Here is a 24003-nt window from a genome sequence, read left to right on the forward strand (position 1 = left end):
GAGACTGCGAGAGTGTGCTGAGCAACGGAGACGCTCAGACATTCTCCGGGTTCCGCCCCCGAGAAAGGCGAAAAAGCCAAGTCACCCGAACAGGCACAACTCCAGTCTGAATGAGTAATAGAAGACGGAGTTTCAGCAGGCGTCATGTGAGCATGCGAAGAACAAGCACTTTGTATGGCAAGGATCAGGCACGTGCGCACGGCGTCAGTTACCCGACTTTGGCTTCCTGCGAATGACGTAGGGCTCAGTCCAAGCGAGTGTCTTTGTACGCGGCTCGGTTCGGTTGCTCCCGATCAAAGCTTGTTTTACGGATTTGCTTCTTATCTCGGTACATCGTCTTGTACGTGCAACGTGACCACGGCGTTCGGTTTGGAATCCCTATAAATTGACGACATCTATTCTGGTTTAGCATGCTGTTCTGTGTCTATAATAACAGTGCCATCTCTTGACTGTTGGTAACAAGTAAACTGTCTTTCTCTCACTATCTGACCTCGCTGTCTTCAATAAAGCCGCAATGGAAAAGGAAAATTCACCGCTGCATGAGTTCGTCGTCAATGCTATTGAATCCACGATGCGCGTTACCGAGGGGTCAAAAGTCATGAGTAGCTTGGATATAAGAGATTTGCTGAAGGTCCACTTGAAACTGCAAAAAAAGACAAACTCGGTATCTCAGCTATCAAGCAGATTTGCAGATCCAGTCACGAATTTGATTCCTGATGAAGTGTTTCCCGATGAGTTTGAGCTTAACGTGCACTTGAAGCTTTTACGTGTGTTTAAGCATCTACGCGAGACAATCATGGCAAACGATGGTGCTTTCAATATAAATGATTACAATTACACTTCAACTACCCCTGATGACTTTCATGGTCCGACTTTGCGTTGGAGAGCATACATAGCTCTAGCCGTCGAGAGATACGAGAATTGGTTCAACCTGCTACCTCGGGAGCGCGGGTTCATGACAAGCTCGTCTGTTATGGATAAAATGCATCACCAACTCACTTGGGAAACTTTGCCGCCGATCGACGTCTTGATGGTCTGGCACACGCATATGCTGCATCCTCACGCATATTGGCAGGACATGCACCGTTCTTATCGCTATGGCGTATTTGAGTCTCTAAAGTTTCCGTGGGAAGCTATCGTATGCATTAATTATTTTTGGGTTTTCGCTTTACCTTTGTTGTTTTGATTTACTAACTATGACGCAGAACAGGGCACTGTCTCCAACGATCGACAAAGACGGATACTATACGTACACTTTGTCAACCACAGCTCAAGATTATTATGAAGGTCGAACAGGCCATCAGTTTGTCTTACCCACTACGATTGACTTCAAGACTGTTAAATGTCCAGAATGTTCTGAGCTCACGACTGTTAATCTGTGCGATTCAAATGGAAAGGGGTGGATACAGTCTCATCTTGAAGCTGATTGCTCGCGATGCAAACGCTGCAAGATAGATATGGATACATTGATTACAGCACAGTTTCTAACTGACTGCGAGAGTTATCATAGACACCGAATCCCTTTAAAGTGCGAAATCTGAACATTATAATTCATAAAAAGAAGCTAGACTAACAAATTATTTAGAGGGGCTGCCCTAGATTTGATAGGCGTGAAATCCGCGTGGCGAGGTGTGAACGCCTCCGATGCCGCGCCTGGATCTATCGGCTCTGAACTACTGACCGAATTTGACAATATACTTTCTGTTGGGGATTTTTCTGAGCGGAATAAACTGCTACCAGTGAAATTAGAAAAGCTGGCTTGTGAAGCAAAAGATGCGGCCAAGAAACGACGCAGGCGGTATGCCACGGTTTGCGATTATCGACGTATCTTTCGCTTTTACAATAATAATTGCTCCGCATTTTCTGTCGATCTTGAGACAGCGGTGCTTCGTCAGTGCGATTTTATTGACAAGATGACGAAATATGCATATCTCGAGTCGCCGTTCCGATCAAAAATTTTGAAGCGCGCGATTATTCGCTATATGGGTTATCTATTTTTGCTTAAACGTAACCCAACGAGGGTTCTTACACCGCCGGTTGATGTCGATATTGTTTGGCATACGATGCAGCTCTATCCTGGTGCGTACATGGCGACTACAATGACCATGATGGGCACTCTGATTGATCACGACGACAGCATTCCTGATACTAATCTTGCTTCATTTGGCAATCGGACAAAACGATTATGGAAGCAAGCATACCCAGATGACGCGCTCAAGTACGACGGATGTGCATGCGCGTTCTGCGAGGCGAGTAGAGAGAGCGGCACGCGACAGAAGAGCAAGTTATTTTCAAAGATAACTCGTGGTTCACGATCCAATGTCGCAGTTGATCAGTATTACGCAGAAGCTTGTGAACAGGCTCGCTTGAAAGGCGATAACGATGTACAGAGACTGCATCATACTGTGGCCAGCGATCCGCCGAGACCAAGTATGACGATTTACCAGCATCCATATTTTTTGCTTGTACCGTCGCTGGCTATTAAGGAGAATGAGCCGCCTCCATCATACGCATATGCGCAGGCAACGGGATTCTCGCGGGATATCTACATGGGCGCGTTGGCTGATAGGCGATATTCCAACCAGAACTGGGGCGCCTATGCGTCATACGATATGACTGCAGCAATGGTATTCGGCTCTGGATATGCCTATACCGGGTACGCGGGTATCGGCGTTGGTGGTGGATGTGGAGGCAGTTTTGGCGGTGGGTGCGGAGGCAGCTATGGCGGTGGAGGATGTGGAGGAGGAGGAGGAGGATGCGGAGGAGGAGGAGGAGGATGCGGAGGCGGAGGAGGAGGATGTGGTGGGGGTGGTGGTGGATGCTAAGAATATTTTTGTAACTTTACTTATTAGTCAATTAAATGACCTTCATGATAAGCAGAGGCATTTGCAGAGGCATTTGCAGAAGAATGAGTGGCCCACCGTACCGAGAGTTTTGAAAGAAGACAGAACAGACAGATGGCAATCAGATATAGCCGGGCTGTGGTTGGCTGGTTTACTGACCGCCGCAGAACAGTTGATAAGCTGATTGATTACGCATACGAAGGGGTAGCGTAGCCGTAGCCGGGCGATTACGTGCGGCAAGCTGTGAGTGCCGAATACGAGCAATAACAGAGCAATCAAACACAACTCAGCCAAGACGCCGAGTAGATTGCAAAAGATGTAGTCATGTTGAGCAGAATAGAGCAATTAGTGAAAAGCTTTGACAGGTTGATGGCGTATTCGTATACTTTGTGGCTGGCGTCAGGGCACGGACGAGCGGTGGTAAATGCGCCGCTGGTACCAAGATCAATATATACTGTTAGTAAGAGAAAATGAGCAGTGAACAAGAGAAGTACATAGCATATATTTGAAAATAATAAAATAGAATTGAATATCATGATAGTCGATAAGACGAAATTATATTAAATGCAATTAAACAAAGAAAGTCAAACACAGACTAACACAGACTGCAGGGCCAGCTGTCATAACGACGATTCATCGTCGTCCTTTCTCTTTTTCCTCATAAACCCCGTTTCCTCGCATCACCACTCCCCCCCCTCTGTCGCCATGTCGGGTACTGCTCTATCGGCATTGGCTGAATTTTCAACGACAGGTTCTGCAGATAACGACGACGCCAAAATTGGCGCTACCGAACTGGAGACAGTCGTCGTCGCTTCGCAAAAACAGCAAGAGATCGTGAGCTACGTCCGCTCATCGGACTCAATGTCGGACCACGACATTGACGACGACGATGAAATCGAAGAATTCCTACTTTCGGTCCCGACTGAAGACGACGCACTGCTCGCTGCGCACAGCTGTCCGCAGTACCGACCTCTACGCGCTGCGCGGACTACGAGTGATCGCAGCTACAGCACTAGCGGTAACAATGACTTTGACGACGATGAAGCCGATGAAGCCGCTGAAGACGATGAAGACGATAGCAATGATAGCGACGATGGAGGACTCTTTGTGCATCTTTACCGGACTGTCTCGATAGGCGGCACTCTTGCTGCTCAGCGCTCAGCGGCAGCCCTCTCAAACACCGCACACCAGCTCGTGACGTCTGTTGTTGCCGCGTCAAATACACATCACCGACGCGGAAAATCTAGTGATGCAATTAATATCCGCAATAACCGGTCACACAATGACTCACTGCTCAAACTACATGAAATGCGCGTACAATATCTGATTGGAAACACAAAGTCGTCGTATAACTGGTCATCAATGATTGTCGACGATGAGCAATTGAAGAAAATGCCGCGCAATATTCGCAAATTTTATCGGGGCCAAAACGAGCTTGCAGAACGGTACATGGAAGTAGACAGCCTTTTAGATTCCGATATTTCGCACGTAATGATTAGAGATTACACGTCCGGGGTGTCGAGCGGTTCGCGTCGCACTGCTGTCCCCGCAAATATCGACGAAGAAGGACTCGCATTTTTAAGCACCGACGCGCGTGAAGAGTATTCTGGAATCATTACGCTTGCCATTATCGTCAATTTTCTGATAAATATTTTTTTACTCACGGGCAAAGGCGTTATTGTATTGCTCACAAACTCAATCTCTGTGATTGCTTCGCTGGTCGACTCGGCCTTGGACTTTTTGTGCACGACAATCATCTGGTTGAGTACTAGTATGGCCGAATCCAGGAATTCTTCGATTCGATTCAAGTATCCAGTTGGACGCTCACGTTTGGAACCGATTGGAGTTCTGATCTTTTCTATCATCATCATTGTTTCATTTCTGCAAGTAGCTGTTGAAGCCGTCCAGCGATTATATAGCGGTTCTCGAGAACCCGTCAAGCTCGGCCTGCCTTCGTTTTCTATAATGTCGATGGCAGTCGTGCTAAAATTGTTTGCTTGGCTCTGGTGCCGGTCGATTAATTCCTCAGCCGTTCAAGCACTAGCGCAGGACGCAATGTCTGATATTGTGTTCAATCTTTTGTCGATATTTTTCCCTGTAACTGGGTATTTGCTTGGATTTTGGTGGTTTGATCCGCTTGGAGCGCTGCTTTTGTCGATTTACATCATTTACCAGTGGGTCGAGACCACGTTTGAGCATATCCGCAATCTGACTGGTGTTACTGGCGACGCGGTTGACAAGAAAGTGATTACTTACCTCTGTATGCGGTTTGCCGATAGTATTCAGAAGTTAACGGCCGTCAACGTATATCATTCTGGTGATCGATTGCAAGTCGAAGTAGATGTTGTGGTCGATGATCGCTTCTCCTTGCGCGATACGCATGATTTAGGAGAGGCGCTGCAGTATGCCATTGAAACTTTGCCGATGGTCGAGCGTGCGTATGTACATTTAGATTATAGAGGCGATAATTTTGTGGGACATATTCAGAGGTAGTCTTGATTATACAAGTGTACGAATAGTACACGTGTTAGTTTTTAGCATCGGAGATTGAGATGTTGTTTGGATTTATAGCATATAACCGGGTTTTGGCTTTGTTTTTGATCCTTATTGGAAGGTGTATAACTGATTTTGTGCATATATGAGATGAATGCCATTGGGCTATAGAAATATACTGAAGTATGATCCTGTATTCTTGACTGGCAGCCAATATAGAGTTTCATGAGCCGCAGAAGACTACAAAACTTGTCTTTTTCACGAGTCTCTTCCGTTCTCAGTAAATATAACAGCAGCGTCCAGCAAATCAGACAGCTTCCTGCGACAATCCTCGTCGACGCAGAAGCAGCAGCATAAATGCGACCGTCACCGCCAATTGCGTCTGCCGTCGCCTCGCTTTCCTTAGCTGCTCGCGTCCATGGCCGGGTAGCTCCTCAGTGTCTACCACTAGCATCCACGCGTCCGTTTAGCAGCCGCGCGACTAGAAGTAGGCATCTTGCTCAGCTCACCGGCGCACCTCTCCTGCTCGCTCAGCAATCACTCCCCTCTCCGTCATCCCTCCGCGCTCCCGGCTTTGCTCCTTCGTTCTCGTCCTTGCTTGCTGCTAGAAGTCTGCATTACGCTTGTCACCATCATCACAATCAGCTACGCGATCCTGATATGCTTGACGTCAGTGTCTCCGGAGGTTACAGGTATGCCGTATCTTCTATTTGATAGGTAGCGCTATTCTCGCATTGCACTGTCAAGATGAAGTTATCTTTGCGAATCAGTCTATCAGATAGCACCTGCTCTAATTGGATTGTTGCTGACTTGTAACTTTTGATGCAGCACGACTGGTGCTAGAGAGATCTTGCCTCAAAATGTGAAGCCTCTGCATTATGATCTGTCTCTAGAGCCTGATTTCGACAAGTTCACTTTCGAAGGAACTGTTTCCATCTTGTAGGTTATTTTTCAGTCTTTGGTTTTGATCACTATTTGATCCGTTTGTTTGCTAATAGTCATTAGGCTGGATGTGCTTGAGAGCTCAAAAGAGATCACGCTTAATGCGCTCGAGATTGAAGTGCACTCTGTCACCCTCTCGCTTCCGGGCGATAAGCTAGTCTCATTGCATTCAACCGAGTTCAATGAAGATCAACAGACAGTTAAATTCGTTTTTGCTGATTACTTTGCCGCAGGCACCCAAATCAAGCTCACTGTCGATTTTACTGGCCTGCTTAATGACAAGATGGCCGGTTTCTACCGATCATCTTACAAGGCCGAAGACGGATCGACAAAATTCATGGCCACCACGCAGATGGAGCCGACTGATTGTCGTCGTGCGTTCCCATGCTTTGATGAACCCGCACTGAAGGCTACCTACGGCATCACTTTGATTGCTGACAAGCACCTCACTTGTCTGTCCAACATGAACGAGATTAGTACCAAGGAGCTCGACAATGGCAAGAAAGCTGTTGCGTTTGCAAACACTCCGCTTATGTCGACTTATCTGCTTGCCTTCATTGTCGCAGAGTTGAAGTACGTTGAGACTACTTGGTTCCGTATCCCGGTTCGCGTTTACGCTACGCCAGGAAACGAGAGCCAGGGTGTCTTTTCATGCGAGCTTGCTGCAAAGACAATCAAGTTTTTTGAAGAAACATTTGATATGCCCTATCCTCTTCCTAAGATGGATATGGTTGCCATTCCCGATTTCTCGGCTGGTGCTATGGAGAATTGGGGCTTGATCACCTACCGCGTCGTCGATCTTCTGTTTGACGAAGAGACCTCAGGTGCTGCAACTAAGCAGCGTGTTGCCGAAGTTGTCCAGCACGAACTTGCGCATCAATGGTTTGGTAACTTGGTTACTATGGACTGGTGGGAGGGTCTATGGCTCAACGAAGGTTTCGCTACCTGGATGTCGTGGTTTTCGTGTAATGAGTTTTACCCTGACTGGAAAGTGTGGGAGTCGTACGTCACCGATAACTTGCAGGCCGCTTTACGACTCGATGGTCTGCGCTCGTCTCATCCTATTGAGGTACCCGTCAAGCGCGCTGATGAAATTAACCAGATCTTTGATGCCATTTCGTACTCCAAGGGCTCATGTGTCCTGCGTATGGTTTCCAAGTTCCTTGGCGAAGATGTCTTTATTGCGGGTATTCGTAAGTACCTCAAGAAGCACAAGTACGGTAACACCCAAACTGGCGACTTATGGGATGCCTTGACCGAAGTCTCTGGCAAGGACGTTTCTGCGCTCATGGATTCATGGACTAAGCAGGTTGGATATCCAGTTCTTACCGTGACTGAAGCGCCTAATGGTAAAAGCATTACTGTTCGTCAAAACAGATTCTTGACCTCAGGTGACGTTAAACCTGAGGAAGACGAAGTGATCTATCCTGTCTCGCTTGGCCTGCGCACCAAGAAGGGCGTTGATGAGGAACTTATGTTGGCCTCTCGTGAAGCCACGTTCCCTGTCGACACGAGCTTTTACAAGATCAATGCCGACCATTCGGGCATCTACCGTACAGCCTACTCTGCCGACCGTCTTTCGAAGCTCGGTAAGGCTGCGCAGGAAGGTCTTCTTTCGGTAGAGGATCGCGCGGGTCTTGTTGCCGATACTGGCGCGCTTGCGTCAAGTGGCTATGCATCGACTACTGGCTTGCTCAACCTTGTCTCGGGATGGAAGAACGAGCAGGAGTTTGTTGTTTGGGATGAGATTACTGCTCGTATCGGGGCTATTCGCAGCGCGTGGATGTTTGAAGATGAGGCCGTTAAGGACGCTCTCAAGAAGTTCCAGCGCGAGTTGGTGGCGCCCAAGGCTTCCTCGCTTGGCTGGAAATTCGATGCTAATGTCGGTCACGTCGAGCAACAGTTCAAGGCACTTATGTTTGGCTCGGCTGGTACAGCTGGAGACGAGACCGTTATTGCCGCTGCCAAGGATTTGTTTGCGCGCTTTGCCGCCGGCGATAAGAAGGCTATTCATCCTAATTTGAAAGGCTCAGTGTTCGCCATTGCTTTGCAGAATGGTGGTGAGGCAGAGTGGGAAGTAATCCACAAGACATATTTGAACCCGATCAATACTGATGAAAAGAATACTGCGCTGCGGTCTCTTGGCCGGACCAAGGATTCCAAGTTGATCCAAAAGACTCTTGATATGATCCTTGACGGCAGCGTGCGTACTCAGGATTGTTACCTGCCCATGGGCGGTCTGCGCAGTACTGTTGAAGGAACGCGCGCGTTGTGGGCGTGGGTTGAGGTACACTGGGACGAGCTCGAAAAGCTTCTACCCCCTGGACTGTCTATGCTTTCGTCCGTTGTCTCGTTATCTACCAGCGGATTTGCGAAAGAGGAGGATGTTGATGCGATTGTCAAGTTCTTTGAGAAGCGCAATACAAAGGGATACGATAAGGGACTCGCTCAGTCGCTTGAGAGCGTGAAATCAAAGATCAAATGGATCGAGCGCGATGGCGAGACGGTTAAGGCCTGGTTGAAGGAGCAGGGATACCTTGCTTGACTGGCTAAGTCGTATTTGTAGATTCGAATAAAAATATTAGATACAATTGAATTATAAAAAGTGACGAAAAAGAATTTCAGATAGAAAACAGCAAGAAAGGTAATAAATAAAATAATGATATTTTACAAAAGAAGGATAAAAGTTTTAGGCAGCAGTAGGCAGAGGCTGACCTCGACGACGACGCGGGCGAACTCTGTCGGCGCCAAAGATCAAAGCGAGTATACTAGTATCCTTGTTCTTTTCAACAAACGCCGTAAGCACGCTATACAAATACAAATAAGCAGCGATAAATCCGATAATGGTTGATAGCAAAGTAAGGTTTCCAGCACGGGTAAAGAGTAAGTAAATCGCGAGACCAAAGTAAGATTCCATGCGGCGAATTCGGCCGTACTTGCGAGAATGCAGATGATCGTTCTGCACCGTGACTTGATCGGATATAATTGCGTATGTTGCTTTCATTTTTTTGTTTTTCTCGGCAACGAGAGCTACAGCTTCGGGAGTTTTGGCTTCGAGTTCTTCATTCTCTTCTTCGTCGACTTCTTCTTGTGTCTCGGATACTGTAGACGCGGCGATTGTCTTGGCGGCTAGCGTTTCGACAAGGGAAGATGGCAGCGAGCCAGGTGCTGCGTCGATAGGTACCGTCGCGAGAGCATAGACTGGATAATGGTCTGATCCAGGAACGGAGGAAAGGACGTCATATTTTTCGATAGTTACGTTCTTCTTGTCGTATACTGAGAGATAGAGTATACGATCGCACCAGCTAGGCACGCGACTGGCATTATACGTCCTGTCAGATCCGGATCCAGAGTATTTATATGTCGGATTGAACGTCACCGGAGCCTCTTTAAATCCCCAAAACGCCGTCTGTTCGGCTATTGAGCTTGACAACTCATCGTGCGGAAACCATGACTTTACGAAGTCGCCATCCTCAGGAAGAACCCATTTCGGTGCACTCTTGGGCGCAGGCACCGTCGTAGTTTCCGCAGACGAAGACGGTACTTGCACACGATAATTCAAGTCTCCGCAAATAAACACGTGGGTATCGTCTTTATACAAAAAATCCCGATCGCGCTGCTCGTCAACCACCGACGCGACAACGTACTCGTCACCTGGATTCACCGGCGGGAAAAACGCGAGCTTGCGCGCCGTATCAATGAAATTCTTGTCGCGCTTCTCTTTCATCCCTTCATTTGCGGCAAAATGAGCAGCCACAAAGGTCACATCCACGCCCTTAAACTTTGCCGGTGGTGCAGGAGGAAGCTTATTTGCGCTGACGGGCACGCTAGGGATTGTTGTCGCTGATGAGGACGAGTCGAGAATTGACGATTCGGTTGAGATACATGCACGAATAGCGGCGGCACCCTTAAGACCCATTGATAATGCTCCAAATGATACGGCAGATGTGCGGATATCTGTCAGGTTGACTTGCTGTTCGCCCTCGGACGCAGTCTTGACGAACAAAACTCCTGCCGTGAGGCCAGAGTTGATGGAGCTTGCTAGCTTGTAGGACGCGGCATCGAGAGAGGACGCAGCTTCGATGAATGGTTTCAGATAGTTTTGTAACTTTTCAAAGTAAAATATATCGTGTATTGGAGCGATTTCTTGCAGGGAGAGGAAGATCAACGACGGGGCTGATGATAATGGCGATGCAACAATGGCCGACGAAAGCGCCGAACGAATAGATGTGACGGGCTGTAATGTCTGCGCACAGTTATATGTGAACAACAGGGTAGATACAGAAGCCATTTCTCTTGTAGATTATCAAGTACAGAACGCAATTGAGAGTATCTGATTTGACAATTTGAAGAAAGGCTGATTAAGAAGGACTGAGAGGTCGTGCGGCCTAGCCCAGCACATGCGATAAGCGCTCATCAATCCTCGGTCAAAACCTTATTTACTTTGTTTAAATATCTTATATTTTGCAATAGAATCTTTTAGATAAATTGTATTGATCATGATTAGACTAATCATAATAAAACAAGCATAAAAAAAATTTATCCCTTCATCGACATTCAGCCTTCATCGCCCCAACTTAATGAGACCCGAAAAAACGAGAGCCAAACTTCCTATCCAGGACCCCACCACCCAACTTCTTCTCCATAAAAGAGAAGAGTTGGATTAGAAGGATACTCTCGAGAGAGTTCAATAACAGTTCAAAACTGAATCGAATGGCAACGGGACCCCTTATAAAGCGACCAAGTCCCGTCGTGGCAAAATATCTCTCTTATTACTTTTTGATAGGGAAAAGAAAAGGAAAAAAAAAGTGAAAAAAGTCGAGCCTTTATACTTCAAATTTTCTGATCACGTGATACTGGATGACTGTATTATGCAAAACATATTTTTCATATACAATAGAAGCTCATTTAATCACAATACGTAAATACATACAAGTCCTTTAATTGAACTGCAACAAAATTTCAAAACTAAAGAAATTGGCAAAGATATTATAAAGCTTTCCGTATTATTCTGGCTGATTCCTGCTAGACCCTACAAAACCCTACGAACCCTGCAGTCCCTGCAAGAGTGACCCTAGATTCAGGTGGAAGCGATGATATGATTAACTGCGGAGTAATTCTATATAGAAGGTGATATATAGAGATTATAGAGGGGTTTTTACGACTCCCTTATTGCATATGTTAGGGAGATATAGTAATTTAGTGCAGCGATAAGATATATCTATTCCTCTGCGGCAGCACACAGGAGCGCAATTCGGATCATAAACTAAAATAAAGTAAAATATACGATAGCAATTTTGAATAATTCAAAATATGAGTCATTCATATTATTAAACCTCGCAATATACATATCTATTCACAACTATAAAGCTTTGGCAAATCACACCAAGCTGAATAATAGAATTCGACTTCCACAGATGCAGATGACTTGGGAGTTAACTACTTTTTAAATATCCAAAATCTACCATAAAACATTCCGTTACAAAAACACACTCTCGTACTTGATTCAATTGCAAAACAGAATAATAACATGTATGCAAAAAAGAATTTTATTTTTCATAGAAAGGTTCAACAAGTCTGAATGTATAATGCTACTTCAGGTTGAGTCGGAAAAAAAGAAAAACGAAAAATAGATATACCTCATTGCCATTCTCGACTTTTATAACATTTATTACGATTGATTAATACGTATGCCATTCTATCGTATTAACAAAAATTAAATAACACTCTTTACAAAATCAACGATCAAAAATTAGACAAAATCGGGTTTCACAATATTCACAAAAAAAATAAACAAAAAATTTAGGTATATAAAATTCACTCTATTCAACGATGAAATTTCTCAGTCAACGCTCGCGTATGATCTTTAGTGCGCACTTTTGTCTCTGCAAGATATGTCACAATTCTAATACACAGGTACACTAACGACCCAATTCCGCGGAAAAATGCGAGTACAGCAACCGACCATAGAATAACTAAAAAAAAAAAAATCAGCTCACACAATCTCTAAAGATATGTAGATTAGGAAAATACTTACAAGCCAAGTATCCATTCGAACCGGTATCGGTAACACCGTATGCCTCTGTAACAACAAGAACAACAATCATGTTTGCAATCATCCACAGCAACACAACGCGAGTTCTGATTCCGCGATAATAGTCTTCCTTTAATGTTTGCTCGCTTGGTCCCTCTTTGTTCTCAACCTGCTTCCGCTCACGCAGATTCGCCAGCGCGTCTTCATAACCCGCATCGATATCAAGCTGCTCAGACGGAATCTCTATTTCGACAATATCCTTGCCCATCCCAGATTTAACGACAGCCGCACCAAGATCCGTGTTGATCTCGTTATCTCCTTTAGTACCCCATGTAACGTCATGAGTATTACAAAATGCATACACTTGCAACACGCAGATGTAAGATGGCATGAGCAGAAGATACTGAACCATACTGGTGAAAATATGCCAAGGGTCGAAATACAACACTGACATGATAAAATACAGACCGTAAGTCGACAACAGGGAAATGACCATGTTCATCATCGTGCCGTCACTATTGCTATCTCGATGCGTAATCTCGCGCACAATATAATAGATGCCGCATCCTGTTGCATATAAGGTGATAAAAGCAAACAGACCCATACTAGTCACAATCAACACTTTTGCACCCTGCGGTCGGTTTCCCAAGCTGATAATAAACTGCGATGCAATCAAAATAACCGTCAAGATTTTGAGAATGACAAATATGTAGTATCCTCCATTATGCCCAAAAGGATCAACAGATGAGTCGCTCAAACTACCAGCAATGAAATAAAACGTAAGGAAGAAGTTGGCCATTGAAAAAAACGTGAACAACAAGTTGACAAACTGATACAAGAATTCAATATGTAGCATAGTCTTTCTGATAACCGAATGATCAGTACTCCAAATCTGCCTGAAGTGAATTTGCGCATATAGAGCGGCAAAAAGAGCACCATTCAGCCATCGTCGACGTTGACTAACAAATTCAGCAACCGCGTCTATACTTTCAGTTAGGTCTTATTTTAAACGATCAAAAAGTAAAGAAAAAACTTACCAGGGACATCGGTGTCTCCAGAACAGTTACTGACATACTTCAGCAACCACTTCTCGCCTTTCTTAGCAACCAGCTCCCAACACAAAATTCTGTCCTCGGCAAGATACATATTTGCAGTAAACACATCCGCATCTTTACCTTCCAGCTTTTCACCCTTGAAGTACTGAGCAAGAGGTCCATTGCCATCACTATCGTTCTGCAAGGCAATGTAACGATAAGCAGACAAGGCACCCGGCAACACAGTAATATACCCAAACACGCTCTCCATCGGCTTGTCCAAAATATTCGACATTTTATATTCAAAATTTTGCGCCGCAACAATAGGATTCAAAAGATTGCGCCATCCTTTACCAAGCATAGCTCGAACTTCGCCAGAGGCTCCAGCTACGTTTGAATCCTGATCAAATGCTTTCCACAAATGATACAATGCATTATTCCCCGGGCTAGTACCAACATCAAGTAGAACGCAGACGTTTGGTTGCAGAATCGGACAAAACGCATTGAACAGCCAACGGTGAGAGTTGAGTTTTTTGGCATTATTTTCCTTCAGACAAAACAATACTTGCACCGGAACTACGCCTTTCTCAGCGCCCTTGAACCGTAAATCAGAGTCAAGCGATATTTGCGTCGTGTACTCGTAAATATGGGCCTTAACTTCAGTGCCATTGACAGAGTTCTTTGCAATTCCGTCCTGAAAAATACCCATCGACGCAAGACAATCAAGCACGCGCGGATTGATCTTTTTCCGACCATCGGCCACAATAGTGACAACAACCTTCTTCCATCCATCTTTTCCCCACATTCGGCTTTTTGACCGTGAGCAAAGATGAGCAACGTTCTTCATAACAGAATGCATTGTGCGCGTAAAACTAACCTCATCCTCGTTATACATCGTTATACAAATAAGAAGCTCAGTCTCACGGTCATTATTTGCCGGGCGTAAAGTAAACCCGTTTTTCATAAAATCATCAGGTTCACAAGTAGCAGCCGTATAACGCATGTACGTAAACTCGTCATTATCTCTGCGCGGAAGGAAACTGTATAGCTTAGTCGGGACAGGACAATCAAGCACCAAATTACCGCGCACAAGCCGAACCTGTCGACGAGCCATTGACCGATGCCGTCTAGGCTGCGCCATCTCAGGTACAGATTCAATGACCGGGCTGCCAATCGAGCCACTGTCCTTGCCGTCAAAACTGTACTCCGAGCTTGAGTCTTCATCCTCATCGTCGTTAAGCTTACCGTATCCGGATGAAGACATAGTTCCTCGTCTCTCTGATGTATAGGAAGGCAGCGATGATCTAGTATACCCATCTCCGTCATCATCTTCGTCCTCATCATCGACAAGAGCGTAACCACTGCCGACTCTTGAACCCGCTGGTGGAGCAAGTACCGGAGTTGGAATCAATGCCCGAGCCACTTTCGCAGTATCTGTCTTGCGCGATGGTCCATTATCATCGACCGTTGACTCATTCATATTGATCAAAGCATCTACAGCACGATGATTCTGTAACTCTGCAAGACTAGGAAATGCGGGTGGCGTATTAGCCACAGACGGCGTCAATGACCGGACAGGGCTAGTCGATCTGCTCATCGGCGACCCTCCAGCTAAAGCGGCTGCCGGCAGTATCGGAAGTGGTCTAACACCACTATTCGACGCATATTGAGACGGGCTCTCATGTGCATGCTCCGAGCGTGAGTGACCTGACTCTATGTGTGCGGCACGCAGAGGCGTGATGACAGTTGTATAGCTGGACTCGCTGTCCATTTGGCGAGAGTACGGCGGCGCAGCATCATGCTGACTGGCGTCATCATGCACTAGTCTTGCCGTGCGTGGAGTTAGAGGAGCAGTTGCAGATCGTCCAGCTCGGGCAGAGTAGGGATTACGAGTTGGTGACGGAGGTGTAGAGTACGGAATCGCTGGATCATCTATATCACTTCAAGTCAGCACAAAGAAGTACACCCTCTTCTAAAACGACCAAAAACCAAACTCACCAAGTAATCGAAAGCCATCAGTATCACCGGCAACAACGTTGATCGTAGGCTCATGATCATCAGCTTGTGTACTATTACGGAGCGGACTGCCATGTCGTCGCGACGGCGAGTTCCCGCCAGTCAAGCGGCTGTACATTTATTTCTGATTATAGAGTCGACCAACAGAAAAGTAAACCTCTCTGCAGGTACAAAGATAAATAAAGACTCTGAAATCGTAGAGGACGAAGACTGTGCAAAGAGAGGGCAGTGCAGTGCAGGACAGAGCTCAGGGAGCGCGGATCGAGTATCAACACATTAACCGCAACAGTCGCCCTAGCCCAGTTCAATATCAACAAACAGCCGCGAATGGTGAGGCTACCGCATTGTCGCCATGGCAACTAACCGAAAGGAAACAATTTTAGACTACAAAACATTATGAAAGTTAAGCATGCCGTTAAATGATAGAAAATATGCGACCAAGAAGCGATCGTTCTAATGGCTCGCATAATTATGAGTAACTACGGAGTGTAATGATAACAGCGGACGATGTCTACACAAATCAAGCGTGATTTTCTTTGACTTCCAACTGGACCAGAAATGAGCAAGTCCATTACTTTTTTTTTGCATATTTGAGCAAGAACTATTTGTGGTACGCCACGTTATGTGACCTTTCTCTTGAACGTGAGCCAAAATCAGCTTGTCTTAGTGTCCTTTCCTCGCTTACTCGCTGGGATACAACACGAATTAGACATCCGAATGCTCGTGTCATCGAGCTGTTATATATAGGATCCTTTCAAGAGACTGGATAACCAAGAACGGCCAGTTATTTGATGTACATCTTGAAACGCTAATAATTATTCGATAACCGAAAGTCGAGACGGGAATGTACGATCTCCCGTTGAACGCTGCCGCGATAGTAGTTCTAGCGCCTTGACGAATCTGAAGAGAATCTGGTTGATCTGGAAAGTACCAAGAATATAATATATGATTTTATAAGCTCGATGATATTATTTATTGTAAGTCGGCACCTACTTGTTCTGATGTTTGATTTGTGTAACGAATTATCAAGAGGGAAATCTTATAATAACCCCACAGCTCATACTATATACTAAGCCAAAACTAAACAGTTAATGAGTCCAAGTTATTGCCATTTTTTTCTAGACATCTCTACAGATAAACTGTCTGGAGTTGTATCATCTGTTTTGGACTTCTGGCTCTATGCTCCCTCTCGATACTGTTGTAACAAAGACCAAGAAATATTGACCATGTTCTCATCTCGATATTAAGCTCATAATAAAACATCTCAAACGGACATCTTCATATCAATCTTACTCATTGGATTATACCCGTCAACGACAAAATCCTCATATTCAAAATCCTCAATATGCTTTATATCTCTAGCAATCTTCAGAGTCGGAAAGGCCCGCGGCGAGCGAGCAATCTGCGTACGCATCGCGTCGACATGATCAAGATATACATGCGCATCACCTAGACAGTGTACGAATTCACCAGGTTGAAGACCGCATACTTTTGCAATCATGACTGTTAAAAGTGCATAACTTGCAATATTGAATGGAACACCTAATCCCATATCTGCAGATCGCTGATACAAGCAACACGAAAGCTCGCCATTTCCAGATACATAGAATTGGCAAAACATGTGACAAGGAGGTAAAGCCATCTTTGACAAATCAGCCGGATTCCACGCCGATAGAATCAATCTCCGATCAAAAGGTTTATTTTTGATCTTGTCTATTAATTCCGCTAGCTGATCAACTCCCTGTCCTTTGTAATCCGTATGAAAATCAACATACTCCGCACCAAAATGTCGCCATTGAAAGCCATACACCGGTCCCAAATCGCCTTCTTCGCGATGAGATAACCCCACCGAATCAAGGAACTCGCGTGATCCATTACCATCCCAGATATGAATCCCTTTGTCACTCAGTTCACGTGCATCTGTACTTCCCTTAACAAACCACAACAGCTCATGAATAATTCCGCGCAAAAACACTCGCTTTGTGGTAAGCAATGGAAATCGTCCTTCACGAAGTGAAAAGCGCATCTGAGGAGGCGCGAAAAGTGAGTATGTGCCTGTACCGGTACGATCTTGCCTCTTTTCGCCGCGGTCAAGAATCGCTGCGCAAAGCTGCAAATAAGCCTCTTCTTCTTCATTTCGAGAATCTGGCGTATCTAAAATAGATGAGCGTGTATCCATTGTTGCTGATGGTGGCATGCTGCTTATGACTCTGCTGGATTGTATTGGTATAGTGCTAGAGCGCGTAGAGATAATGGGAAAGCATGTTTTCGATAGTCCATAGTCGACGCGCAACCCTAACCTGCGAAATTCAATGAACGCGTCTCGAGCGCGTTGTGAAAGCAGTTTAATAGAAACATTTGAATGATCAGGCCTAATACTATTTCTAAAAGGGAACATATATACAATAAGAATACTCTCCCGTGGTTATATAAATAAATCGTAAATAGAGATATAGCTGGTAGACAATCATACCCTAAATCTACTCATCAAGACGATAAAGATTACTATATCTTATGAATAGCAGTTTATAAAGAGACTGTAATGAGTCATGCAATATATTCACAAAAGAGTTTAGGATGAAACTTTCAACAAAGTGATCTTTTTAATTTTGACCTATCCCGTCCCATAACCGAGCGCCCAAGAAGACAACATAACAAAAAATCAAACAATCACGAACCAAATGCAATGATGATCAACAAAAGAATTAACAAAAAGTGAAAACAAAATAAAAAGACCCGCAAAAATAAATACATCGCCCAGTATATATTAATAAAGAGCATCATCAATGACTACCGATAGAGTTCTTCCTCTGGCAGCATCTCATATCGCTCAGGCTCAACCACTCTCGGCGATCTACTTCTTCCCAATCGACTAGGCACAGGCTTCGCATTCTGCCGTCTCGGTGTGGCTGCTACAACGTCAGATTCAGCTGATGACCCGACAGAGAATCCACGTACGACTTTTGTGAGCCAGTTCGGTGAATATGTAGGTTCTGACGAGATAGGCGTGCTAGGTAGTGTTTCGGAATCATCTGAGTGACTTGAGTCATCGTTTACTGTTGTAGAAGAGGATGCTTCACTGACGGCAGACACAACCGATACCGCCGAATCAACAGACAGGCGCGATGCATCTTGACCAGTATTAGCGGCAGTGCCGGCAGGAAAGTATCCCAATCTCGAGTGCGGTACGGCACATATCTCAACATGTCTACCAACTCCGTCAACAATTCCCCAGCCGACAAGTGAAGATCCCGCAGGAATTCCTCTCAGCGAGCTCATAGCGCCTTTCTCTGCGCGCAAATGGCACTGCAACGGTAGCGCGCACTTGTCCACCGGCAGCATGATTGTCGCTCGCGAATGAATAGCGTCATTAGCCCAAAGTCTGTTCGTCTTCTTAACTGTCGCAGCATCAGTGTTGTACGTGAGCACGACGGCAGGCAAGGTGTCTGTCGCGCGCACTTCGTGAACGTACACTAACGCACATCCCGGCGGCGCAGAAACAGCAGAGTCGCAGCTGTCGCCGTCGGCGGACCGCAGTTGCCAAAAAAGCTCTGCATTTGCAGCTGCAGAGTCTGCGAGAAAGCGCAACTGAGCCGATGCCGAGTAGACTGTTGTCGTCTTTACGATGTCATCCTCGGCGGGTTCTGCCGGAGAGGCTGCAAGCGGATCGTGGGCGTGCGAGTGGGCGTGAGCGGGTGAGATCCCCCTTCGAGCACGAGATAACGAGCGTCGGGTGGTCATAACTGCTATCTTATAATATCTTTTCTAACTATAAGAAGATAGACAAAGCATAACAGACGAGAGAAGAGAGAAGAAAAGGAAAACAAGAAAGAAAGAGCAAAAAGGCGGAGGGAACTTAGACCTTTCCAGATTGGGCTAGTTGAATTCTGCTTTCGGCCATGTGACCGTGCGCCGCCATCGTGGCGTCTACTCTGACGCTGCTTCTTTCTCGAGAATAAATGTATTCTATTTGTCGAATTCGCAGCATGTTTTGCAGAGTTATGTCGTGTAATGTCAAATATCGGTGTATTAAAAAGTGCTATGGCTCGAGGGATTAGTGACTCAGAGCAGAGTTGATGACTAATTGATTACCTAACCATAATAATCCTTCTGGCACGTGTACGAGCAGACTGAGTCATGGGAAAGGATACAGTTTTGGCGGATGCTTGACGGCCGATATCTAGATGTCAGAACAAAAGAATTAGGATAGTACCAACACTACTTGTAGAATATCAGCGATAATAGTAGAAACATACAAAGCAGTAGGAGAAAGCGACAGAGAGTAATTCGTATTTAAGTGGTTAGTGAGAATTGTGCTTGTGGTTTCATAGTGAATATTATTACATATAACTTACAACATACATCACATCCAGCAAAAAAACTTCCCAAATATAAATAAACACAATTACAACTAATAAGATAAGAAAATAAAATCAAAGACACCGCCAATACCACATTTAACCAATCATACAAACAAAAAAGAGAAATAACTTATATACACTGTAAAAGATATTACATTCAGCCAATTCCAGATGACTATTTGCGTCGCAACTTGTTTCCACTAACTTGCGTGCTCTGCGTATATCGATGAAACGCTGCGCCTGCACCTGCCAGTGCATCAGAATTAGATACTGACATACTATGTCGTTGCGTATCTTGCTGCTGATGCAAATACACGTCCTTTGGAAGCGGCGGTGTTGGCGCAGGCCGACGAGTGACTATTCCAAACAGCGCTCTAGACATTGATCCTTGTCGACGTGGCTTGCTTGGTGCTGGCGCTTTATTGTCTAACGATTTTCGCGGTGAAAAGCCAAGCATTACTGACTCGACTGGCTTATTGTTGCCGCTGCTGCTGCTTATCTTGCTCAAGTCCACCGACCGTCGCTGCGCGACTCGACTGTCTTGTATCGATGTTCGCTGCATAGATACTCGTCTCCGCGCTACTGGTGATCCACTCAGCAATGGAGATCCGTTGATGTTTGTCGGTATGCTCGTTGTGACAGGCACCACATTGGCAGTAGCAGCTGAAGGAGCAGAACCGCTTTTGTTAACAGGTTTCACTGTGCTAGCCGTCCGTTTGGGCACATATAACACCTCCGAATCATTCTCGGCAACACTGTCTCCACGACTCTGCACCTGTTGCATCGACTCAAAGAACTGCCGCTGAAATGGCTCTGGAGTATGCTGAATTGAGTGGGTCGGAGTACCCTGTATAGACTGTGTCTCGGCGTCAAAAAACTCGCTGCCATTCATTGCAGGACTATTCCATGTTCGACTGTTATTCAAACCCAGACTGTGACTGCTTCGGGTACTTCGTCGTCGTTGTGGTGCCACCGATGTACTGTGCGGTGCCGTCATAGATAGAAACTCAGGAGTACCAATTATGCTGCTTCTGTTGCTTTGACTACGACGGCCTAACCCACTTCCTATCGACCATCTATTGTTTCTTGTCTGCGAGGACGATGATTCTATCGCAGCTGCCGCAGCTGCCGCAGCAGCGGCGGCAGTAGCTGATGCTGCCGCAGATGTCGATGCAGCATGCTTAAGCGGCAGCTGGTTGACATCACCAGGCTCAAGTGCGGTAGCCGCCTTGTCGAGATTGTTAGGCACTGTATTATACCTTCTCAGCGTAGCCCGCTGCAAAATCAAATCATTATTCTCTTTCTCTTTTGCAGCAGCAAGTTTGAACAATCCCGCGAAGCTTGCTCCCGAACTCAGAGCACGTCTTGCAGTACGCAAGCTGCTGCTACTGCTATTACTGACGTTGTGGGCATCGATTACTTCGTAAGTGGTGGCTCCTGCCGCTGCCGCTGCTGCTGAGTCATCGCTGTGCTTGAGAGACTTGAAATTATCAATCATAAACACAAGGCAATCTTGAGAAATGCGATACTGGTCCGGAGACTGGTCATGTGCCGGGTGTGAAAGAATACAGGGCTGGAAAACGGCGGCAAGATTCGCGGAAGGCATAAGGTTCTTTTTTGAATGCCGGGAAAACTGCTCGAGCAAATCCAATATGTATAATAGTAGTTGCCGGTTTGCAACTGGAAGTTGGGAGATTAGTTGTTGTAAAACTTGAATAATGTCTTTCTTTCGAATCGCAGAGGACGACTGTGTAAACTCAAATGGCGCACGAAAATTGCTGTACTCGTCAAGCGGGATGATCGGTTCTGGAAGGCTATTGAGGTATCTGCGTAATACACTTGAAACATCGTGTACAGTGTATCCCTGCCAGTTTATTGCTGCGCCGAAATTCGGCGGTGAAGCAAAGATCTGTTGTAACTGGCGAACACGTTTAGCTGAGCCGCTAAGCCGAAATATACCTTGTGTGTTTATACCTGCACGTTGTTAGTATGAAGATCCAATGTAATCCGATTTAAAGCATCAAACAGACCATTATCCTGTAGGTACATGCCACAGATAGCAACAAGCACAGGCAGCGGTCCATACTGAATGCTAGAGCTGTATCCCCGAACTGCGACGAGGGCCGGAAAGCGCTCGACGGCGGCATCGAGCGGCTGCCCAAAAATATACGGGTCAGCAACAACCTCAAATGGACGAGCACCAGCAGTCGAGGCCGAGTCCGAGGCGGTGTTGCTGCTCGAGTGCGGGTAGAGTAAGTTCTGCGGCACGGCTGCCGAGGTTGATACGTGTCGCGGCTGGCGCAAACGAGACCACCAGTGCCGCTTGGGTTTGGAAGAACTAGCGACATCTCGCGGAGCGCTGGCGGCGGCGGTCGCCATGGGCGCGATGGCGGAGGTGGGCACGGTTATGGCAGTCGAGGAGGAGTCGAAGGAGAACGAAGAGCAGAAGGAGGAGGACGAGCAGGAGAGAGGCCGCGATACCCGTCGCGGAAAGAGACGGTCTTGCATTTGAGTTAGAGAAAAAGGAAGACCAAGAATGAGAGAACGAAGAACAAGAAGAAATACATACTGGGCCGCCGAAAATAGAAATAGAGGACACTGAACGCAGTTTGTGAAGGAGATGACGCGGACTGGGCGGTGCTGTGCGAGGAGTGACAACTCAATTTTGTCTTGGGGCTGCAAAGACGGCGAGGTGCTACGTAATATGCTGGTATTTGGTACCCAGGAGAATGTATATAGTATAGCCGTCGATGTCTAGCAGATTATGAATATTCAATAAAGTACAGTATATTCTCTAGAGGCACATCTTATCTCTTCAATTTTTACTCTGCTCCTTCTCTGCAGAATGAATAAGTGCCTGCTCGTTGTCGAATACGCGTGCGCTGGCCATATTTAGACTTCGTTATCTCTCACACGAGCTAGCAATGATCTGCTGCACGTATGCTGCACGTGTGTAGCATCACGTGACTAGTCATTGGGATAAACAAACAGACGAAACACCGGTCAGACTTGGTAGAATCAGAACAACGACGATGGCGGAGACTGGCTTGTGCATCGAAGCTAAGAGCAGTGGTGCCGGTAAACTGGCTTATGAAACCCTGCTTGAGATTTTTGTGCATCTCGATGCGGCCGCGCTGCTGGCTTGTACCCGCGTCTGCTCAAAGGTATGCTCATTGCAGTCCTTCTTCTCAACCAGCTACTAATTACTCTACAGTGGCGAATAATAGCCGCCGATAGCAGGATATGGCGCTCTCTTGATCTTTCGCATGCTGCTTCATCTCATCTCAACTCGCCCACGCTGCAAGATCACGTCAAGCGCGACGCGACTTCATTGCACGTGCGCAACCCATCGCGACTGACTGAAGCAGACCTCGCCTTGCTTGTAAAGCTGCTGAATGATAGTTCCTCTCTTGAGACTCTCTCCCTTGAGTACTGCGTATTTGAAGAACCGTTCACGCTTGCCCTCACCTCTCTGCACTCACTCTCACTCTCTGGTTCTACAGTCGTGGTTGATTGCAACCTCTACTGCCCGCAACTCTCTGTACTCGACCTCTCACACTGTGCACAGATCGATCGAACTGTGGCCCTCATTCCTTTGCATTTTCCTAATCTTGAAAAGCTAAGCCTTGCTGGCTGCTATTCCCTTTCGAGTTCTGCTATTCGCGGTCTGCTTACGCAACTGCCGCGACTAACCTCCCTCGACCTACGGTATATCTCAGGTATAGAATCACGAACGGTAAAGCCTTGGATATCAAAAACTTCGCAACCAGTGACACTTGATATCCGGCACTGTGAAGTTTTCACCGTCCGCGATATCAAGAGTCTACGAAAGCTTGCTTTTGAAGGTAGTGAGATCATTCACTCAGCCATACTATGTGATCATACGGAAGACTCCTACCGTGCTTATATTGATCTTGTGATTGGCGCAACCGTTTTTGCCCCCGATAGACACGATGAATTCTATTGTTCTAGTCTTTCAGCCTCTTCGGCGACGTCAAGTGCATCCAGCTCGCCTGAGTCATGCGCTGTTGAATGGACACTGTAGACTTTATTACACTAATTGTAAATTGGCTTTTGTTTCTTTTAAACTTTGTTTTGGTTTTTCAGGTATTTTGACTTGTACTTTGGGAGAGAATTTTGGAAGGTTGTATGATAGTTGTTGATTGTATGGATCAAGCTTAATTCCCGAATCTTGGTTCGCCCTACTGAAGCTTGCAATCCCCGTTGTAGATTAATAAACAATCCCGATACTGTTTCTTAATTGTAAAGTTAATATGTAG

The 24003-nt window shown here is 45.9% G+C and overlaps 9 protein-coding genes across 9 annotated transcripts; 4 read left to right on the forward strand and 5 right to left on the reverse strand.

Annotated features, from left to right (window-relative positions):
- The first annotated feature begins 330 nt into the window (after window positions 1–330).
- Window positions 331–3116, forward strand: V2V93DRAFT_252900 (uncharacterized protein). Its single transcript, XM_066907121.1, has 3 exons — window positions 331–1138; window positions 1206–1528; window positions 1586–3116. Exons 1-3 carry the CDS (start codon window positions 515–517, stop codon window positions 2823–2825), a joined length of 2187 nt encoding a protein of 728 aa, XP_066765904.1. The 5' UTR covers window positions 331–514; the 3' UTR covers window positions 2826–3116.
- Window positions 3117–4151: 1035 nt separating this feature from the next.
- Window positions 4152–5336, forward strand: V2V93DRAFT_391414 (cation efflux family-domain-containing protein; the record flags this gene model as incomplete). The annotated part of the gene is made up of 1 exon (XM_066912438.1): window positions 4152–5336. The coding sequence occupies one exon, from the start codon at window positions 4152–4154 to the stop codon at window positions 5334–5336; it is 1185 nt and encodes a 394-aa protein (XP_066765905.1).
- Window positions 5337–5626: 290 nt separating this feature from the next.
- On the forward strand, window positions 5627–8982 carry V2V93DRAFT_370297 (peptidase family M1-domain-containing protein). The gene is made up of 3 exons (XM_066910231.1): window positions 5627–6028; window positions 6165–6275; window positions 6342–8982. The coding sequence occupies exons 1-3, from the start codon at window positions 5694–5696 to the stop codon at window positions 8821–8823; spliced, it is 2928 nt and encodes a 975-aa protein (XP_066765906.1). The 5' UTR covers window positions 5627–5693; the 3' UTR covers window positions 8824–8982.
- Window positions 8827–10667, reverse strand: V2V93DRAFT_370298 (Endonuclease/exonuclease/phosphatase). The gene has a single exon (XM_066910232.1). The coding sequence runs from the start codon at window positions 10567–10569 to the stop codon at window positions 8968–8970; it is 1602 nt and encodes a 533-aa protein (XP_066765907.1). The 5' UTR covers window positions 10570–10667; the 3' UTR covers window positions 8827–8967.
- A 1149-nt stretch (window positions 10668–11816) lies between these two features.
- Window positions 11817–15698, reverse strand: V2V93DRAFT_370300 (chitin synthase-domain-containing protein). The gene is made up of 4 exons (XM_066910233.1): window positions 15345–15698; window positions 13350–15278; window positions 12316–13293; window positions 11817–12253 (listed from the first exon to the last, which is right to left on the reverse strand). Exons 1-4 carry the CDS (start codon window positions 15478–15480, stop codon window positions 12105–12107), a joined length of 3192 nt encoding a protein of 1063 aa, XP_066765908.1. The 5' UTR covers window positions 15481–15698; the 3' UTR covers window positions 11817–12104.
- Window positions 15699–16245: 547 nt separating this feature from the next.
- On the reverse strand, window positions 16246–17600 carry V2V93DRAFT_370303 (thymidylate synthase/dCMP hydroxymethylase domain-containing protein). The gene has a single exon (XM_066910234.1). It carries the CDS (start codon window positions 17557–17559, stop codon window positions 16627–16629), a length of 933 nt encoding a protein of 310 aa, XP_066765909.1. The 5' UTR covers window positions 17560–17600; the 3' UTR covers window positions 16246–16626.
- A 262-nt stretch (window positions 17601–17862) lies between these two features.
- Window positions 17863–19242, reverse strand: V2V93DRAFT_370304 (uncharacterized protein). The gene has a single exon (XM_066910235.1). The coding sequence runs from the start codon at window positions 19101–19103 to the stop codon at window positions 18153–18155; it is 951 nt and encodes a 316-aa protein (XP_066765910.1). The 5' UTR covers window positions 19104–19242; the 3' UTR covers window positions 17863–18152.
- Window positions 19243–19631: 389 nt separating this feature from the next.
- Window positions 19632–22350, reverse strand: V2V93DRAFT_370306 (uncharacterized protein). Its single transcript, XM_066910236.1, has 3 exons — window positions 22293–22350; window positions 21754–22224; window positions 19632–21697 (listed from the first exon to the last, which is right to left on the reverse strand). Exons 2-3 carry the CDS (start codon window positions 22100–22102, stop codon window positions 19899–19901), a joined length of 2148 nt encoding a protein of 715 aa, XP_066765911.1. The 5' UTR covers window positions 22103–22224; window positions 22293–22350; the 3' UTR covers window positions 19632–19898.
- Window positions 22351–22747: 397 nt separating this feature from the next.
- Window positions 22748–23984, forward strand: V2V93DRAFT_386572 (uncharacterized protein). Its single transcript, XM_066912274.1, has 2 exons — window positions 22748–22887; window positions 22938–23984. The coding sequence occupies exons 1-2, from the start codon at window positions 22756–22758 to the stop codon at window positions 23766–23768; spliced, it is 963 nt and encodes a 320-aa protein (XP_066765912.1). The 5' UTR covers window positions 22748–22755; the 3' UTR covers window positions 23769–23984.
- Window positions 23985–24003: the final 19 nt, after the last annotated feature.

The sequence above is a fragment of the Kockiozyma suomiensis genome (genome assembly GCF_038497685.1).
Source record: "Kockiozyma suomiensis strain NRRL Y-17356 unplaced genomic scaffold V2V93scaffold_7, whole genome shotgun sequence".
In the NCBI taxonomy this organism is placed as follows: domain Eukaryota; kingdom Fungi; phylum Ascomycota; class Lipomycetes; order Lipomycetales; family Lipomycetaceae; genus Kockiozyma; species Kockiozyma suomiensis.